We start from the raw sequence: 20,175 nt of genomic DNA, 5'->3' as shown, positions 1-20,175 counted from the left end.
ACATGCCAAGTTAGGTATTAATGGCGCTGATCCCGCTTTTCAGCAAGCCGCAGTGAAGCCACGTCAGTGTTACTAATGCTCTTCTGGTCACGAACAGTGTACTGAGGAAGCTCGAGGAGCATACACCTTCTCTGTGCCTGGCATGATGATGTTGCCTGATAATCACGCCCAGGAGGATGTGATTACAAGATCCTAGGCAGGACTAGTCTAGGGGAATCGTCGACATTGCTGGAAAAGTCTTGCAGATAATGTACATCCCACAATCCAGATTTATAACTTGATTTGTCAGACTTAGAAAACAGTGTCTGGCGCATAAAAGACCTTATTATCCAGGCATAGGCTTATTTAAAGCTATGGTGTCCGCTTAGGAGGGGCTGGTAGCTGACAGGTTCCCTTTAAATAAGACCTTTTAGTGATACCTGCAATGTCCAACTATAACACAGAAAATGTTTTCATCTCAAAATATCTCGAGCCAAGAGGAAGTTTAAGAAAGGTCACCTCTGTAAGGAGAGGAGTGAGCACTTATGTCCTGCCGTCTGCTTCATCTCCCCCTAACCTCCTATCTTTGGTTGGTCATCAGAGGGCCTCCTTTTATCCAAGAGTAGCCCATAAGCTAGCAACCATTCATGAGTAGGTGGTAGCCTTCACCTAAAGTCCCTCATTGTTCTGGATTGTTTAAGAATTAAAGATGAGCAATTTGATTTACTCTGGGCTGGTATGGCATCCAATTCTGCGCATATGGCAATCGATCTTCATTTCTATGTTCTGAAACCAGGGCGTCTCTGCCGTTTACAAGCCCCCTAATAGCTTGACATGAGACGCACTGCAATATAAATGACAAAAGACTGACCGTCGCTTCCAAACAGAAACTGGTGTGTACAGGCGCATACTAAGAGTAGCCAAAGTTGCACTCTGCAGTGTCATGACACTGCACAGCTCAGTAAGCTTCAGAGGTGGCCAGAACATTGGGCTGAGATTACCAGAAGTGAAGACTGGATATCATGGTACTGATCTCATTGTCAGCATCTGCTGTGATTACAGGTGGGGGAGGGGAGTACGGCAGAGCCGTGTGTCCTTACAGATACCTCTGAAAGCTCTCACGGCATTAAAGAGAACCTGTCACCAGTGTTGTCATATATCAACTAAAATTGTCACCTTAATCAGCTCTGTGCTGCATTACATTAATGGTTATATAACCCCCAAAGTTTGAAGTTCTCCTACTCTGTGTGTTAATCTTGTTGGTCTGGTCCAATAGGCGTCCTTTCTGTGCTCCGTATCCCCCCTCCCAGCTGCTGCTCCACATCCTTCTGCTTTGACTGACATGGATGATGCCTCCTGTGTCATCCACATTGCCGGGTGAAATATTACTCCTTTGCACTGTTTTGACCTACTGCGCTCATACGCACTTATGTTTTCGGCTCTTCCTGCAGTAGGGCAAAGCATAGTGCGCAGGTGCGAGCCATGATTTCTCTGCACATGCGCAAGATTTCGCCCAGCAATGTGGATGACACAGGAGGCATCATCCACATCAGTCAAAGCAAAATGTTGGGGAGCTGCAGCTGGGAGGGGGATACTGAGCACAGAATGGACGGCTATCGGATTGGATCTAATAGTATTATAGTGGCAGTGGTGTAACTACAACAGGTGCAGGGGTTGCAATCGCACTGGGGCCCTAAAAGTCCCTTTGGTCTATAGAAAAATTCTATTGCTATTAAAGATTTAAAATATTTGGGGGCCCCGTTGGAGCTTTCGCATCGGGGCCCATGAGTTTCAAGTTACGCCACTGAATAGTGGTATGCTGTGCTAAGAATATATGCCTTCCAAAAGAATATGCTTTTGCATTTTCTTCACTTACCGTGTTTTATAAGTGTTTGAATACTTGTGCGGTCTGTAAGGGCACAGGTGGTTTGTAAGGCTACATTCACACTAGGCCGTCGGTAAAGGCCGTCGCAAACCGTCGGCCCGACGGACAGTGTGATTGATTAGCACAACGTGGGCAGCGGATGCAGTTTTACAACACATCCGCTGCCCATTGTGAGTTCCGAGGAGGAGGGGGTGGAGTTTCGGCCGCGCATGCGCAGTCGAAAATAGCGGACCTGACGCACAAACATTACATTGAACTTTTTTGTGCGTCGCGGCCGCCAAAAACACGACGCATCCGTCGCACGACGGATGCGACGTGTGGCAATGCGTCACTAATGCAAGTCTATGGAGAAAAAAACGCATCCTGTGGGCAACTTTGCAGGATGCGTTTTTTCTCCAAAACGACGCATTGCGACGTCCGTCATACGACGCTAGTGTGAAAGTAGCCTAAACTGTTGAATAGGATGACATTTTAATCCTTGATAAACATACTACCCAAAACAGCACTTCCCCCAGTAGGGGGAGGATAACACTTGAAATATATAGTAAACCATACACATTCTCACAACCAATAAGTTGTATGAGAAAGAAGTGTTCAAAATAAAATTATACTCTTTATTTGAACAATTTAAAACACATATATTAAAAGGGCGCCTCAAACCAACCTGAAAAAAGAGGCAGCTGTAGTCAAATAGAATTATAGTATGACGTCATAGATTTTTGATAAGTATATCTGATAATTCAAACACAATGTATGCACAAAAATTGCCGACGTTGCAAAAAAATAAAAACAAAGCAAAATGGAATATACGGTTCTGGCAAAAATAAAGAGACCATTGCAAAATGTTCAGTTTGTCTGATTTTTCTCTCTATAGGTACAGTATATTTTTGAGTAAAATGTAAATTGTTCTTTTATTCTATAAACTACTGACATGTCTCCGAATTTCCTTGCAATACATTTTCTGACAAAGAAAAATGGTCAAAATAAAAAAAAAAACAAAAAAACAATGCTTTCAGACCTCAAATAATGCAAAGAAAACAAGTTCATAATCATTTAGAAACAACAATACTAATGTTTTAACTCGGGAGGCGTTCAGAAATCAATATTTTGTGGAATAACCATGATTTTTAATCACCGCTTTCATGCGTCTTGGCATGCTTTCCACCAGTCTTTCACACTGCTTCTGGAGCAAAAATGTATGCAATTCTTCTTTGTATGATGGCTTGTGACTATCCATCATCCTCTTGATTACATTTGAGATGTTTTCAATGGAGTTCAGGTTTGGAGATTGGGCTGCCCATGACAAGATTTTGATGTGGTGGTCTCTTAATTTTTACCAGAGCTGTATATAATAATTGTTTGTAAAAAATAGCCGTTTGAAAATGGATAAGGTATAGACCATTACCCTAATAGAAAGTTATAAGTGGAGAGATGTGTGTTCCCACCCTTTCTGGTTTCTAGTTAAACTCCACCATGTGTGAGGCAGTGACTCGTGTCAGAAGTAGGGGTCGCTGTGTGTTCTCCCCAGGTTGTGCATGGAAATGGATGAAGTCCATAGGTGTGCATGACAGTCACGGATTTCCAGTCTGGGTTTGCCACAGGTTTGTTTGTTAAAAACCCTGCAGTAAGGGGTATGGGTGTGTCAGGTGCAACCTCAGTGTCAGTCTGGTGTGAGCTGCTGTGCAGAGCAGAGGCCTGCAGAGCCCTGGCTGTGTGTGTGTGAAACAGCAGCTGAATAGCCTGGCACCCGCAGCGTACACAGCGATGCAAGTCGTCCATGGTAACTGGTCTCGGATGTGGACAGTCCTGTGCCAGGAGCTGTACCGGAGGTGGATGTCCTGTGCCCCAAAAGAGGACTGGCATGTGTATCGATTGCAAACAGGTGGATATGGTGCCTGGCTGCTATCCAGAGGACTTCCTGGGCTGTGTGAGTAAAGAGTTTGTGATACAGCGGTTCAGGACACCCACGGGAATTAGTCAGAGGAGGACTGGCGTGTGTAGTGTCTGCAACATGTGCAGCTGTGTTTGGAGACTGTAATATGGCGTGCGGTTGCCCCACGAATACTGGACAAGGAGAGGTCCGGCGTGTTTAGTGACTGCAATCTAAAAGCCATATAATGTGTAGTGCTATGAAATGAGCACTGAGACAAGATTCAACTGTTTATATTGAACTTTGATGACATGTACTGTAAAATGCTATGCACCTTTATGTGTGAAGTAACACAAAGAGAATTTTGGGTTTGAACTTTGTGGGTCACTGCCTCTTCACTGCATTCGGTGCTACCGCAGTATTACGCATGGTAAACATTGACATGAAAATGATTGCACAGATCATACATTATAACATAGAGACAGCCAGCATTGTAACGATTCAGAAAGGTACGTATTACCTAAATGTAGAAAGCGTGGCTGTATCGAACATGGTGACCGCATGTTGCCTTCCCTCAACCCGATGCGTATTTTTGCAGATGCTTCTTCCTGGGGCATTGAAACCATGGAAGTGCAGGGACTCCATGCTTTCACAAAATGTCTTTGGAGCCCCTGCTCTGCCGAACACCCTGCTCCTATCAGGACTCGCAGCATCACCCTGCAGCGTCGCACCACCGAACACCCCCTCCTCCCAGTCAAGGGCTCACAATCATACCCTCCCACCCCACCCTGGTGAGCTACATTTGGTCTATAAGACGCGCCTCCTTTTTTGGAGGAAAAAAGTGCGTCTTCTAGTCTGAAAAATACTGTAAGTATTTGATCACCCACCAACCAGCAAGAATTCTGGCTCTCATGGACCTGTTATTTATTTATTTTTTAAGAAGCCCTCCTACTCTGCACTCATTACTTGTATTAATTACAACTGTTTTGGACTTATTACCTGTATAAAAGACTCAATCACACTCCAACCTTTCCCCCATGGCCAAGACCAAAGTGCTGTCTAAGGACACCAGGAACAAAATTGTATACCTGCACAGGGCTGAGATTGGCTACAGGACAATAGGCAAGCTGGTTGGTAAAAAGGCAACAACTGTTGGCTCAATTATTAGAAAATGGAAGAAACACAAGATGAATGTCTCTCTTCCTCCGGGGCCCCGTGAAAGATCTCCGCTTGTGGGGTAAGGATGATTCTGAGAAAGGTCAGTAATCAGCCCAGAACTATACGGGAGGACCTGGTCAATGACCTGAATAGACCTGGTAGCACAACCTCAAACATTACCGTTAATAAGGTGCGACGCCATCGTTTCTTAAAATCCTTCAGGTCACACAAGGTCCCCGTGCTAATGCAAGCACATGTCCAGGCCTGTTTGAAGTTTGCCAATGACAATCTGGATGACCTAGAAGATGGGAGAAGGTCATATGATCAGGATGAAACCAAAATAGGACTATTGGTATCCACTTGTGCGTGTTTAAAGGAGGAGAAAGAAAGAAGAAAGGTGGGTACAACCCTAATAACACCGTCCCAACCGAGAAGCATGGTGGAGGAAACATAGATCATGTATCTTGAGATTTTAGCCAACAACTTCAGTAACAATATTGAAGATAGGTCGTGTCTGGGTTTTCCAGCATGACAATGACTTGACAATTACAGCCAGGGCAACTAAGGAGTGGCTCTGTAAGAAGCACGTCAAGGTCTTTGAGTGGCCTAGCCTGTCTCCAGATCTGAATCCAATAGAAAATATTTGGAGGGATCCAAAACTCAATGTTGCCAAGCGACCACCCCGAAACCTGAAAGATCTGGAGAAGAGATGTATGGAGGAGTGGGCCAAAATCCCTGCTGCAGTGTGTGCAAACTTGGTCAAGAACTACAGGAAACATACAGTGGATATGGAAAGTGTTCAGACCCCTTTACATTTTTTACTCTGTTTCATTGCAGCCATTTGGTAAATTCAAAAAAGTTCATTTTTTTTCTCATAAATGTACACTCTACACCCCATCTTGATTAAAAAAAAAACCCAGAAATGTAGAAATGTTTGCAAATTTATTAAAAAAGAACAAACAGCCACATATAGGGTATTGCCACGTTCAGTAGAAATAGTGGGACAAATTTTGGTGCCATTTTTACCCATGCCTCAGTATGAAAATGTAAAATTTGGGGCTAACATACAATCTTGGTGGTAAAAATGTAAATTATTTTTTCTTCACTTTCCAATGGTATAAAATACTATGACACACCTGTGGTGTCAATATAATCACTGCACCCCTAGATGAATTCATTGAGAGGTTTAGTTTGTAAACTGGGGTCACTTATGGGGGGGGGGGTTCTGCTGTGTTGGCGCCTCAGTGGCTCTGTCAATGTAATATGGCACCCTCAAACAAGTGCAGCAAAATCTGCACTGCAATGGTTCTCCTTCCTTGCTGAACTTTGCACTGTGCCTCCAAAAGTAGTTTTTGACGACATATATGGGGTATCGTGAACTCAAGAGAAATTGCACAGCGCATTTTGGGGTCCATTTTCTTCTGTTACTTTTGTGAAAATACAATATTTGGAGCTGTAAAAGATTTTTGTGGGAAAAATGTGATTTTATTTTCACGACTTAACGTTATAAACTTTTGTGAAGCACCTAGGGGTTCAAGGTGCTCAAAACACATCTAGATAAGTTCCCTAAGGGGTCTAGTTTCCAAAATGGTGTCACTTGTGGGGTATTCCCACTGTTAAACATATCAGGGACTGTCTAAACGCGACATGGCATCCGCTAATTATTCCAGCAAATTTAGCATTCAGAAAGTCAAATGGCGCTCCTTCCCTTCCAAGCCCTGCCGTGTGCCAAAACAGTGGTTTTCCTCCACATATTGGGTATCTGCATACTCAGGAGAAATTACATACCAAATTGTATGGTTTATTTTGTCTTGTTACCTTTGCGAAATTAGAAAAATTAGGTCTAAAGCAAAATTTTTGTTACAGAAAAGTAAATGTTTATTTTTTTTATTCCACATTCCAAAAAATCCTGTGAAGCACCTGAAGGTGCTTCATGTATGTGGTTTTGAGTAACTTAAGGGGTGCAGTTTTAGAATGGTGTCACTTTTAGGTATTTTCTGTCATATAGGCCCCTCAAAGTCACTTTAAGTGTGAGATGGTCCCTAAACAAAATGGTTTTGCGAATTTTGTTGTAAAAATTAGGAATTGCTGGTCAACTTTTCACCCTTATAACTTCCAAGCAAAAAAAAACAACAAATTACGGTATGTTTCAAAAATTGTGCTGCTGTAAAGTATACATGTGGGAAATGTTATTAATTAACAATTTTGTGTGATAGGACTAATTTAAGGGCATTAAAATTAAAATTTTGAATATTGCAATTATCCAAATTTTCGACAAATTGACAAAAGAAATTTTACCACTATCATGAAGTGCAATATGTCATGAGAAAACAATCTCAGAATGTGTGTGTGTATATATATATATATATATATATATATATATATATATATATACAGTGGGGCAAAAAAGTATTTAGTCAGTCAGCAATAGTGCAAGTTCCACCACTTAAAAAGATGAGAGGCGTCTGTAATTTACATCATAGGTAGACCTCAACTATGGGAGACAAACTGAGAACAAAAAATCCAGAAAATCACATTGTCTGTTGTTTTAACATTTTATTTGCATATTATGGTGGAAAATAAGTATTTGGTCAGAAACAAACAATCAAGATTTCTGGCTCTCACAGACCTGTAACTTCTTCTTTAAGAGTCTCCTCTTTCCTCCACTCATTACCTGTAGTAATGGCACCTGTTTAAACTTGTTATCAGTATAAAAAGACACCTGTGCACACCCTCAAACAGTCTGACTCCAAACTCCACTATGGTGAAGACCAAAGAGCTGTCAAAGGACACCAGAATCAAAATTGTAGCCCTGCACCAGGCTGGGAAGACTGAATCTGCAATAGCCAACCAGCTTGGAGTGAAGAAATCAACAGTGGGAGCAATAATTAGAAAATGGAAGACATACAAGACCACTGATAATCTCCCTCGATCTGGGGCTCCACGCAAAATCCCACCCCGTGGGGTCAGAATGATCACAAGAACGGTGAGCAAAAATCCCAGAACCACGCAGTGGGACCTAGTGAATGAACTGCAGAGAGCTGGGACCAATGTAACAAGGCCTACCATAAGTAACACACTACGCCATCATGGACTCAGATCCTGCAGTGCCAGACGTGTCCCACTGCTTAAGCCAGTACATGTCCGGGCCCGTCTGAAGTTTGCTAGAGAGCATTTGGATGATCCAGAGGAGTTTTGGGAGAATGTCCTATGGTCTGATGAAACCAAACTGGAACTGTTTGGTAGAAACACAACTTGTCGTGTTTGGAGGAAAAAGAATACTGAGTTGCATCCATCAAACACCATACCTACTGTAAAGCATGGTGGTGGAAACATCATGCTTTGGGGCTGTTTCTCTGCAAAGGGGCCAGGACGACTGATCCAGGTACATGAAAGAATGAATGGGGCCATGTATCGTGAGATTTTGAGTGCAAACCTCCTTCCATCAGCAAGGGCATTGAAGATGAAACGTGGCTGGGTCTTTCAACATGACAATGATCCAAAGCACACCGCCAGGGCAACGAAGGAGTGGCTTCGTAAGAAGCATTTCAAGGTCCTGGAGTGGCCTAGCCAGTCTCCAGATCTCAACCCTATAGAAAACCTTTGGAGGGAGTTGAAAGTCCGTGTTGCCAAGCGAAAAGCCAAAAACATCACTGCTCTAGAGGAGATCTGCATGGAGGAATGGGCCAACATACCAACAACAGTGTGTGGCAACCTTGTGAAGACTTACAGAAATCGTTTGACCTCTGTCATTGCCAACAAAGGATATATTACAAAGTATTGAGATGAAATTTTGTTTCTGACCAAATACTTATTTTCCACCATAATATGCAAATAAAATGTTAAAAAAAACAGACAATGTGATTTTCTGGATTTTTTTTTCTCAGTTTGTCTCCCATAGTTGAGGTCTACCTATGATGTAAATTACAGACGCCTCTCATCTTTTTAAGTGGTGGAACTTGCACTATTGCTGACTGACTAAATACTTTTTTGCCCCACTGTGTATATATATATATATATATATATATATATATATATATATATATATATATATATATATGTATGTATGTATGTATGTATGTATGTATGTGTGTATATATATATATATATATGTATGTATGTATATATATGTATGTATATATATATTTATATATATATTTATATATATATTTATATATTTGTCTAAGGGGTACTTCCGTCTGTCTGTCCTTCTGTCACGGTTATTCGTTCGCTGATTGGTTTTGGAAGCTGCCTGTCATGGCTGCCGCGACCAATCAGCGACGGGCACAGTCCGATTAGTCCCTCCCCTACTCCCCTGCACTCACTGCCCGGCGCCCGCTCCGTAATCCCCTCCGCTGACCGCTCACACAGGGTTAATGGCAGCGGTAACGGCCCGCGGTGTAACACACTCCGTTACCGCTGCTATTAACCCTGTGTGTCCCCAACTATTTACCTATGCAGCATCAATAGTAAAAATGTCATGTTAAAAATAATAAAAAAAAAACCAAAACCTGCTATACTCACCCTCCGCCGCCTTTCCCGCTCTTTGCCACGCTGCCGGGATTGCTCCATTGCAAGCCCGTCCCAGGGCTGGTGTGCGACAAGGACCTGCCGTGACGTCACGGTCATGTGACCGCGACGTCATCATAGGTCCTGATCACACCAGCCCTGGCACCGAAAGCTGCCGCTTGCAACGGAGCGATCCCGGGAGCGTGGAGAGGAGCGGGAAAGGCAGCGGATGGTAAGTATAGCATGACTTCAACGGGCTATAGGTGAGTATATGTTTATTTATTTTTTTTAAGTCTCTATACTACATGGCTCTGTGCTGGCCAATATACTACGTGGCTGTGCAATATACTACGTGGCTGTGCAATATACTACGTGGCTGTGCAATATACTACGTGGCTGTGCAATATACTACGTGACTGAGCAATATACTATGTGGCTCTGTGCTGTATACTACGTGACTGGGCAATATACTACATGACTGGGCAATATACTACGTGGCTGGGCAATATACTACGTGGCTTTGTGCTGTATACTACGTGGCTGGGCAATATACTACGTGGCTGGGCAATATACTACGTGGCTGGGCAATATACTACGTGGCTGGGCAATATACTACATGAACATGCATATTTTAGAATACCCGATGCGTTAGAATCGGGCCACCATCTAGTATATTTATAATCTCCAGAAAAATTGGAGGCAGCACACCGTTTGTGGTGGAAAGGTGCTATTTAACCCCTTAGCGACCGCCGATACGCCTTTTAACGGCGGCCGCTAAGGGTACTTAAACCACAGCGCCGTTAATTAACGGCGCTGTGGAAAAAGTGAATAGCGCCCCCCTGAGGCCGATTTTCTCCGGGGTCTCGGCTGCCGGGGGTAGCCGAGACCCCAGAGAACATGATTCGGGGGGTTTTTAACCCACCCTGCATTTGCGATCGCCGGTAATTAACCGTTTACCGGCGATCGCAAAAAAAAAAAAAAAAGCGATCTCTTTTTAATTTCTCTGTCCTCCGATGTGATCGCACATCGGAGGACAGAGAAAAGGGGTCCCAGGTGGCCCCCCAATACTCACCTAGCTCCCCCGATGCTCCTCGTGGCTCCCGGTGGGCGCCGCCATCTTAAAAATGGCGGGCGCATGCGCAGTGCGCCCGCCGGCCGGCCCCGCGAGAATCTTTGGGGTCTCGGCTGCCGGGGGTAGCCGAGACCCCAAAGAGCATGATCGGGGTCGGTTTTACCGACCCCTGTTTTGCGATCGCCGGTAATTAACTGTTTACCAAAGATTGCAAAAAAAAAAAAAAGTAAAGTGTAATTCTCTGTCCTCTGATGTGATCGCACATCAGAGGACAAAGAAATAGGGGGATTCGGGGACCCTACAATACTCACCTGTGTCCCTGGATCCTCTTGCTGCTCCTCCTGGCCGCCGGCAGAAGAAAATGGCGGGCGCATGCGCAGTGCGCCCGCCATCTGTCTCCATCTGCCGGCCGGCAGGAGAACAGCAGTTGGGGCTAAAATTAGGGTTAGGGGTAGGGTTAGGGGTAGGGTTAGCGGTAGGGGTAGGGTTAGCGGTAGGGGTAGGGTTAGGGCTAGGGTTGGGGCTAAATTTAGGGTTAGGGTTGGGGCTAAATTTAGGGTTAGGCTTCTTTCACACTTACGTCGGTACGGGGCCGTCGCAATGCGTCGGCCCGACATACCGACGGACATTGTGAAAATTGTGCACAACGTGGGCAGCAGCTGTAGTTTTTCAACGCATCCGCTGCCCAATCTATGTCCTGGGGAGGAGGGTGCGGAGTTACGGCCACGCATGCGCGGTCAGAAATGCGACGCACAAAAAAACGTTTCATTGAAAGTTTTTTTGGGCCGACGGTCCGCCAAAACACAACTGATCCAGTGCACGACGGACGCGACGTGTGGCCATCCGTCACGATCCGTCAGCAATACAAGTCTATGGGCAAAAAAACGCATCCTGCGGGCACATTTGCAGGATCCGTTTCTTGTCCAAAACGACGGATTGCGACGGATGCCAAACGACGCAAGTGTGATAGTAGCCTTAGGGCTAGGGTTAGGGTTGGGGCTAAAGTTAGGGCTAGGGTTGGGGCTAAAGTTAGGGTTAGAGCTGGGATTAGGGTTAGGGTTTGGATTAGGGTTGGTATTAGGGTTGGCATTAGGGTTACGCTTGGGATTAGGGTTAGGTTTAGGATTAGGGTTAAGGTTAGGGTTGTGATTAGGGGTGTATTGGGATTAGGGTTAGGTTTGAGGTTAGGGTTGAGATTAGGATTAGGGGTGTGTTGGATTTAGGGTTTTGATTAGGGTTATGGTTAGGGTTGACATTAGGGTTGTTTTGGGGTAAGGGTTGTGATTATGGTTAGGGTTAGTGATTAGGATTATGGATCAGGTTGGGATTAGGGTTAGGGGTGTGTTGGGGTTAGGGTTGGAGCTAGAATTGGGGGGTTTCCACTGTTTAGGTACATCAGGGGGTCTCCAAACACGACAGCCAATTTTGCGCTCAAAAAGTCAAATGGTGCTCCCTCCCTTCTGAGCTCTGCCGTGCGCCCAAACAGTGGTTTACCCCCACATATGGTGCATCAGCGTACTCGGGATAAATTGGACAACAACTATTGCAGTCCAATTTCTCCTGTTACCCTTGTGAAAATAAAAACTTGGGGGCTACAATATCTTTTTTGTGGAAAAAAAAATATTTTTTATTTTCACGACTCTGCATTCTAAACTTCTGTGAAGCACTTGGGCATTCAAAGTTCTCACCACACATCTAGATAAGTTCCTTGGGGGGTCTAGTTTCCAAAATGGGGTCACTTGTGGAGGGTTTCTACTGGTTAGGTACATCAGGGGCTCTGCAAACGCAACATAATACCCGCAGACCATTCTATCAAAGTCTGCATTCCAAAACGGCGCTCCTTCCTTCCGAGCTCTGCCGTGCGCCCAAACAGTGGTTTACCCCCACATATGGGGTACCAGCATACTCAGGACAAATTGGACAACAACTTTTGGGGTCCAATTTCTCTTGTTACCCTTGTGAAAATAAAAACTTGGGGGCTAAAAAATCTTTTTTGTGAAAAAAAAAAAAATATTTTTTATTTTCACGGCTCTGCATTACAAACTTCTGTGAAGCACTTGGGCATTCAAGGTTCTCACCACACATCTAGATAAGTTCCATGGGGGGTCTAGTTTCCAAAATGGGGTCATTTGTGGTGGATTTCTACTGTTTAGGCACATCAGGGGCTCTCCAAACGCGACATGGCGTCCGACCTCAATTCCAGCCAATTCTACATTGAAAAAGTAAAACGGCACTCTTTCTCTTCCAAGCTCTGCGGTGCGCCCAAACAGTGGTTTACCCCCACATATTGGGTATCAACGTACTCAGGAGAAATTGCACAACAACTTTTGTGGTCTAATTTCTCCTGTTACCCTTGTGAAAATAAAAATTTGTGGGCAAAAAGATCATTTTTGTGTAAACAAAAGCGATTTTTTATTTTCACGGCTCTACGTTATAAACTTCTGTGAAGCACTTGGGGGTTTAAAGTGCTCACCACACATCTAGATAAGTTCCTTAAGGGGTCTAGTTTCCAAAATGGTGTCACTTGTGGGGAGTTTCCACTGTTTAGGCACATCAGGGGCTCTCTAAACGTGACATGGCGTCCGATCTCAATTCCAGCCAATTCTGCATTGAAAAAGTCAAACGGAGCTCCTTCACTTCTAAGTTCTGCGGTGCGCCCAAAAAGTGGTTTACCCCCACATATGGGGTATTGGCGTATTCAGGAGAAATTGCATAACAAAATTTATGGTTACATTTCTGTTTTTACACTTGTGAAAATAAAAAAAATGGTTCTGAATTAAGATGTTTGCAAAAAAAAGTTAAATGTTCATTTTTTCCTTCCACATTGTTTCAGTTCCTGTGAAGCACGTAAAGGGTTAATAAACTTCTGGAATGTGGTTTTGAGAACCTTGAGGGGTGTAGTTTTTAGAATGGTGTCATACTTCATTATTTTCTATCATATAGGCCCGTCAAAATGACTTCAAATGTGATGTGGTCCCTAAAAAAAATGGTGTTGTAAAAATGAGAAATTGCTGGTCAACTTTTAACCCTTATAACTCCCTAACAAAAAAAAATTTTGTTTCCAAAATTGTGCTGATGTAAAGTAGACATGTGGGAAATGTTATTTATTAACTATTTTTCGTGACATATCTCTCTGATTTAAGGGCATAAAAATACAAAATTTGAAAATTGCAAAATTTTAAAATTTTTTGCCATATTTCTGTTTTTTTCATGAATAATCGCAAGTAATATCGAAGAAATGTTACCACTAACATGAAGTACAATATGTCACGAAAAAACAATCTCAGAATCAGCGGGATCCGTTGAAGCGTTCCAGAGTTATAACCTCATAAAGTGACAGTGGTCAGAATTGCAAAAATTGGCTTGGTCATGAAGTACCAAATTGGCTCTGTCACTAAGGGGTTAAGTTTTAATATAGTAGCACTTTGATATAATGACACAAATATTGTTCAATAAATATAATGCTAATAAAATCAAATTGCGCCATACATATAAGACTCATTTTCAAGCATGTTTCAAAGAGGATTCCCATTAAAATTAGATATTAGAAGGGCTGGGAAAAATCCATAAGGGTGAGAACACCCCCCATTAGCTGGGGCTGGCAACTCACCACACGAAGAATAGGGGAGACACAAACCTCGCTAAAGAAATGTCTCAACCCCAAATTCTTAAATGGATAATATTCTCCTGTTAAGCCACATCTTAAATCTTTTAAATAGAAGGAATTATCCCCAAATCACAGAGAGGTCCCTCGTGTCAAGAGTAAATAGATCTACATATTATCGTTCGATCTCAATTTCCAACAAAAATAAATAAATAAAAAACACCTTGCCAATCTTTCTGAATGGGACAAGCCATGGATCATAATATTTGATTATATTCACATTTTTCCAAAAAGGAAAAAAATGTTTTAAAAAACCATTGGCACTAACCCAAGCAAAAAGAAAAAGAATGCAGCTGACGCATATAAGAGACAGTGCAAAGAGTAACTCATGAAATAATTAATTAGAATTCACATTTAATCCGAAAGGTTTTAGCATATTTACGGTAATTCCAGAATCTGTAATAATTCCATAGTTCTAAGCATTATAACTAGAGATGAGCGGTGTTCGAGTTGAACTGTTCGCCAATCTCAAATTCAAGCTGTTTTGGGCGGTGTTCGAGTCGTTCGATGAACCCGAACAATTTGCTTAAAATTCGGCTGTTTGAGTTTCTGTTCGATAAATGTTCGTTCACCAAAAGCCTCGCTTGATTTGCACATTAAAACTATTCATCATTGTTAATAGACTGTTTCAGTGTATAGTGGGTGGGGGATAGATCTGTGCTGAAATAACGCCGATCTCCATTTTTTTTCTTTCCTGCATTTACAGTGGGGCGGTGCAGTCTCTCAGCCTATCAGCAGTGCGCACACACAGCAATGTGCATGTGCTGCACACAAGCAAGGGCATGTGTCATTGGCTGTGTATGTCACATGTCCTTGCTCTATAAGAACCAGCCATTTGCCCCGTTGCCACCATCTCCTCACTGCTGCAGCTTAGTATTAGATGGCACCACTGCTGCTGTGGGCGCTATACAGACTAAGAGTGTTTTTTTGGAGCAAATTGTCAGAGAGATAGGTTTAGGGAGTCGGGAGGAGTAAGGACTAGTTGTAATATCAGCCCTTTTCAGGGTAGGTTACAGCAGTTCATAGCACTGTTTGCAAGGCAGGTCTGTGCCAGTGCTGTGCAAGTGTTTGTCACAGCATTTGGTGTAATCTAGCTTAGCCAATCCTTTTGGGCTAGCAGCATTGTCTGCACGTCATCTGAGTAGCCCGCCTGTGAAGCTAGCTACACCACGTGTGTATCTCAATTTTCACTGCATCTAATCCAGTTATTAGTTTTGGGCCTAGTACCACACAGCTTTGCCACTCAGTTCTGCTCGGTTTTCATCCGTCGGTTGTTGTGCCAACAACTACAGATACAGAGTTGCCAGTTAGTTAAGCACTAAAATGAGTGGCAAAAGGCCTGCTGCTGGTGGAAAGGGGAATAGGCGTGTTGGAAAGGGAAAAAAGGTTGTGTCCGTGGGGTAGGTGGTAAAGCAACAGTAACATCTGCAGAAGAAAGACCATCTTCCAGCCAAAGTAAGATGTCTACTTCTTTTCATGGACAATCTGATATGATCCCTTTCTTATGACCATCGCTACAAGCATCGCCAAAAATTCCAGATGAGGCACAAACAGCAGGTGCTTGAACGGATATCAAGTGCTCGTTCAAGTGGGCTCTCCTCCATGTCAACTTCAACATCACAACTACTCCAGTCCTCAGAGTTGTCACCCCAATCGCACTTGCTTCCTCACAGCTCCCAAGTCTCCAGCTGCCCGTCTGAGCATGGGGTAACACACATGGTTGAGTCTGTAGAGCTGTTTATGCATACTATAGCCTGGGAATCAGAGGTCTGCTCCAGAGCTTCTGTGAATCCAGACGAGGAAATGATCTGCACTGATGCACAGTATCTTTGTGAGTCGGATCCAGGCCCAGATGAAGAAGGTTCTGAGCGTAATGTAGACCCTCGTTCCCAAACTGTAACTCCTGTTGGTGGAGACAATGAGGAAGATGATGATGAGACTGAGATACCTGATTGGAACGAAAACTTGACTTTTCGGTCGGGGCAGGAAGAGGTTAGCTCTGAGGACGATGGGTGTGAGGACACACAGGATGATGATGACGAGGTTGTAGACCCCACTTACTATCAGCCGCCAGTCCATGAGGTCAGCAGAGGAGGTGGAGGAGGATGCTAGTGACGAGTCTGACAAGGTAACGGTGCGCCTTCCTGGACAGAGACGGAGTACTGGAAGCACGTCAACAACTGCATCCTCAACCCCAACTATGCCTCAGACCAGAAGTCGTGGTGGCTCTTCAGGTACCACGGGCTCTAAGCCTTGCATAGCCTGGGCATTTTTTGACATCGCAAAGGATGACCCAACTCATGTTGTCTGTAAGATTTGTCAACAAAATCTCAGTAGAGGACAAAAAATGACTTGCTTGAGTCCTTCATGCATGAACCGTCACATGGATATGAGGCATAAGTTGCAGTGGGAAGCTCACTGTGCTACAATGCGGCCTAGTGGGCCGGGTCAACCACCGTCTGCCCCATCAAGTTCATCCGCGTCCTCGTCATCCTCTGTGACTGTGGGGACAGCAGTTACACATGGTTTTGGATGCAGACCATCCACCTCTTTACCTGCAACAGCCAGTGTGATTGGCAGGTCGTCAGGACATTTGCAAGTGGAAACACCTGCTGGTGTTGAGCGCTCTCCGACATCGACACCACATTTTGATCAAGGCAACATAACATCTCCGCCTGCACCTTCCTCACAGACCAGCAGTTTGCCGGGGACACCCTACTCAACTCCTTCTAAGCACGGCAGCCAGCCCTCAGTCCCTCAGATGTGGACAAGTAAAAGACCATTTCCTCCTAGCCATGACAAAGCTAAGAGGTTGAATTTCTCAATCTGTAAGCTGTTGGCTACAGAAATGCTGCATTTCCGCCTGGTGGACACAGAGGATTTTCAAGACCTTATGTCCGTCCCGTTGCCCCAGTACCAGATGCCCAGTTGCCACTACTTCTCAAAGAAAGCTGTGCCTGCGTTACACCAGCATGTCGCACACAACATCACCGCTTCCTTGAGAAACTCTGTGTGTGACAGGGTGCATTTCACCACAGACACTTGGACGAGTAGACATGGACAGGGGCGTTGCATGTCGGTGACTGGGTACTGGGTAACTACGGCGACATAAGGAGAAGGGGCTGCTGTCCAAGTCTTGCCGTCTCCACGAGTTGCTCGTCGATCCTCTGTATCTAGAAGTTCCTCCACTGCTTCTGCCTCCTCAACCTCCTCTCGGTCCTCCACCTGCACCCAAAGCCTGTCTGGTAATGCCACCCGCGTTGTAACTGCGCAGAAGGAAACCTGCACACCTCCTCACTATGCTGTCACCAGGGCTCAACGGCATCAGGCAGTGTTTACATTGAAATGTCTGGGAAATGTGAGTCACACAGCTGAGGAGTTGTGGTCAGACTGAGTTCCATTAATGGTTGTCTCCACTCAACCTGCAGCCAGGGAAAGCTGTGTGTGACAATGCTGCAAACCTGGGTGCGGCCCTTCGCCGGGGCAATGTCACACACGTGCCTTGTATAGCTCACCTTTTGAACCTGGTTGTCCAGCAATTTTTTTTTCCCACTATCCAGGACTAGATGGGCTTCTGCAGAGGACATGGTCGCTGTGTGCTCACTTCCGCCGTTTGCATCCCGCAGCTCGATGACTTGCATCTCTACAGAAGCCGTTGGGCCTGCCAGTTCACCGGCTGATATGTGATGTGCCCACACGGTGGAATTCAACTCTGCACATGTTGCAGCGACTGTGGCAGCACCGACGAGCCCTGGTGCAATACCTTATGACGTATAGCCTGGGCCAACGAGATCAAGAGGTGGGGCAAATCACGCTACACGAGTGGTCTCAGATCAGGGACCTATGCACCCTTCTGCACAGTTTTGAAATAGCAACGAAGATGTCTAGTGCTGATGATGCCATTATCAGCATGACCATTCAGGTGATTTTACATGCTGGAGCACACCTTACACAGTGTTCGGAGTCAGGTGGTGGAACAAGAGGAGGAGGAACAGGAGGAGTCGTATGCGGAAGGGATCATATCTCCAAGGTCAAGAAGGTTGGCAGCACCAAGGCGGCTGGCATTGGAGGCTGGGAGAGAGGGATTACTGAGGGCGCATGGTAGCAGCCAAACTGCGAACTGGCGCTGGGCATGGAGGACTCATCAGATGAGGGAGACCTGAGATATATATATATATATATATATATATATATATATATATATATATATATATATATATATATATATATAATTTATTTTAGAGAAAGAAAAATAGAGCAGCACAAAGAAAGAGTCCGGGTGCAGAGCCCCCCAGAAAAATTGGGGGCAGCACACCGTTTGTAGTGAAAAGGAGCTATTTAATTAGCCCAGAAAGCGACGTTTCGGTCCCAACAGGAACCTTTCTCAAGCAGTGAACATGTGAAAGTGCCAGGTATATAAAGAGTATACATACAGTAATTATAATCATTTGCATTAATCATTGTAAGAGCATGTATTTGCATTATAATTGACGTGCATAAAGTGCAGACAGTGATACAGGAATTATTGATCACATAAAGTGCACTGCATAAATATAGATAGAAAAGGCAAAAAAAATAGAGTATAAATGTCTCCTACAAGAAAAAATAGAGTTGGTTGTTACCCTTGTCTGGGATGTTTTATCTGTACTGATAATTTTTGCCATCCAATTATTGATGAGTTATCTAACATGTTCTAGTGATTAATTGTTGGAATGACATTTTCTGTTTCGAGTTTCTCCTCCTCATATTTTGTAGCCTTGTCTCTGAGCGCAGTGCCATGTGTGTGGGATTATAATACCACTTGGATATGTAAAAATGTCCCTGTAACAATATCTCTCTGTCCTTGTTGTAGGCTGCAGCGAACGCCGATCAAGCTCCAGTGTTTCGCCTTGGACACACTAACATCAGCCAAAGAGTCTGTGGGATATGTTGTGCTAGATTTGAGAGCTGCTCAAGAAAAAAAACAAGTAATTCTATCATCTTTGTATAAAGAAACATTTAATTAGGGCTTCTGCTGGAGCCCCAACTTTGTATAATGTTTTCCTTTATTTCTTGCCTATTTATCCACATTCTGGTGCTGAAGAGTGGAAGCCATCTTTCCTGGAAGTTTTGGGAGACACTAACTTGTATGTGACTGGCTGATCTAAGTAGCCAATGGTCGTACAGCCTCTCTCCTTTTTTTTTTTTTGCCTGATCTGATGTTGGGTGTGGAGAGATGCTGCTACAAGCATGGTGGTCAGATGCCAAGTTAGCCATCTGATGGCCAGCAAACATCATGCCTAGCTTATAAACTTATTTCACATAATATGTGAATTATCCTTTCTGGGTGTGAGACGGATATCTCGGCATATGTCCCTCCTGTCTTGCAGCAGCATCTTGTCAGCTCAGATGTTAGACCGAGGTGGGATGGTGGACATACCTCCATGTTGATCTTGTATTCCAGTTCAGCTTTACATATTGCATATACATTTATACATCAGTTATTTTATTCGCTTGTACTTTTTTTTTCCCCACAGACACCAAAATGGTTTTCTCTATTGAGTAGCAAGTACACAAAATTTAAACCAGAAGTTCAGCTTAATATCGCTCTTGAAACTGACACCAAACCTGCTTTAGATGCTTTCAAAGCCAAAGATGCTCCTCCACGAGCCAGTAAAGGTGAGTGCAGTATTACACAAGTGTACACCGGCCTAGACACTTTACTTCACTCCAAGACCTAACTCTAAGAGCTCAGAAAAATGCAGCCGTAGAGAGGTGATGGCACATGTGGTGGCCAGGTTCAGGTCCACCATTAAAATAGTAACCATAATTGGGTAATTGGATGCATGTAGTTAGGTCTGTCTGCCTAGACTGCTTAACTATTGATCTGTCTTTTTTCTGAGTTCACAGTATTAGGCTACGTTCAGATTTGCGTTTTTGCGGGGCTGCGTCGGGCGCAGCCACGGCGACGCATGCGTCATGCGCCCCTATATTTAACATGGGGGCGCATGGACATGCGTTGTCTTGCGTTTTGTGACGCATGCGTCTTTTTTGGCGCA

The 20,175-nt window shown here is 44.1% G+C and overlaps 1 protein-coding gene across 2 annotated transcripts in view; it reads left to right on the top strand.

Moving 5' to 3' along the window:
- Positions 1–20,175, top strand: part of CEP120 (centrosomal protein 120) — a 189,238-nt gene that overhangs the window by 60,517 nt on the left and 108,546 nt on the right. For both annotated transcript variants that reach the window (XM_069753631.1, XM_069753624.1), the window contains 2 exons: positions 18,990–19,104; positions 19,654–19,795. In XM_069753631.1, coding sequence (XP_069609732.1) covers positions 18,990–19,104; positions 19,654–19,795 — 257 coding nt within the window. The remainder of the gene's footprint in view (positions 1–18,989; positions 19,105–19,653; positions 19,796–20,175) is intronic.

Source organism: Ranitomeya imitator, chromosome 1 (assembly GCF_032444005.1).
Source record: "Ranitomeya imitator isolate aRanImi1 chromosome 1, aRanImi1.pri, whole genome shotgun sequence".
NCBI lineage: Eukaryota > Metazoa > Chordata > Amphibia > Anura > Dendrobatidae > Ranitomeya > Ranitomeya imitator.
The sequence above is the reverse complement of the archived record's forward strand: the minus strand, read 5'-3'. Positions and strand labels throughout refer to the sequence as shown.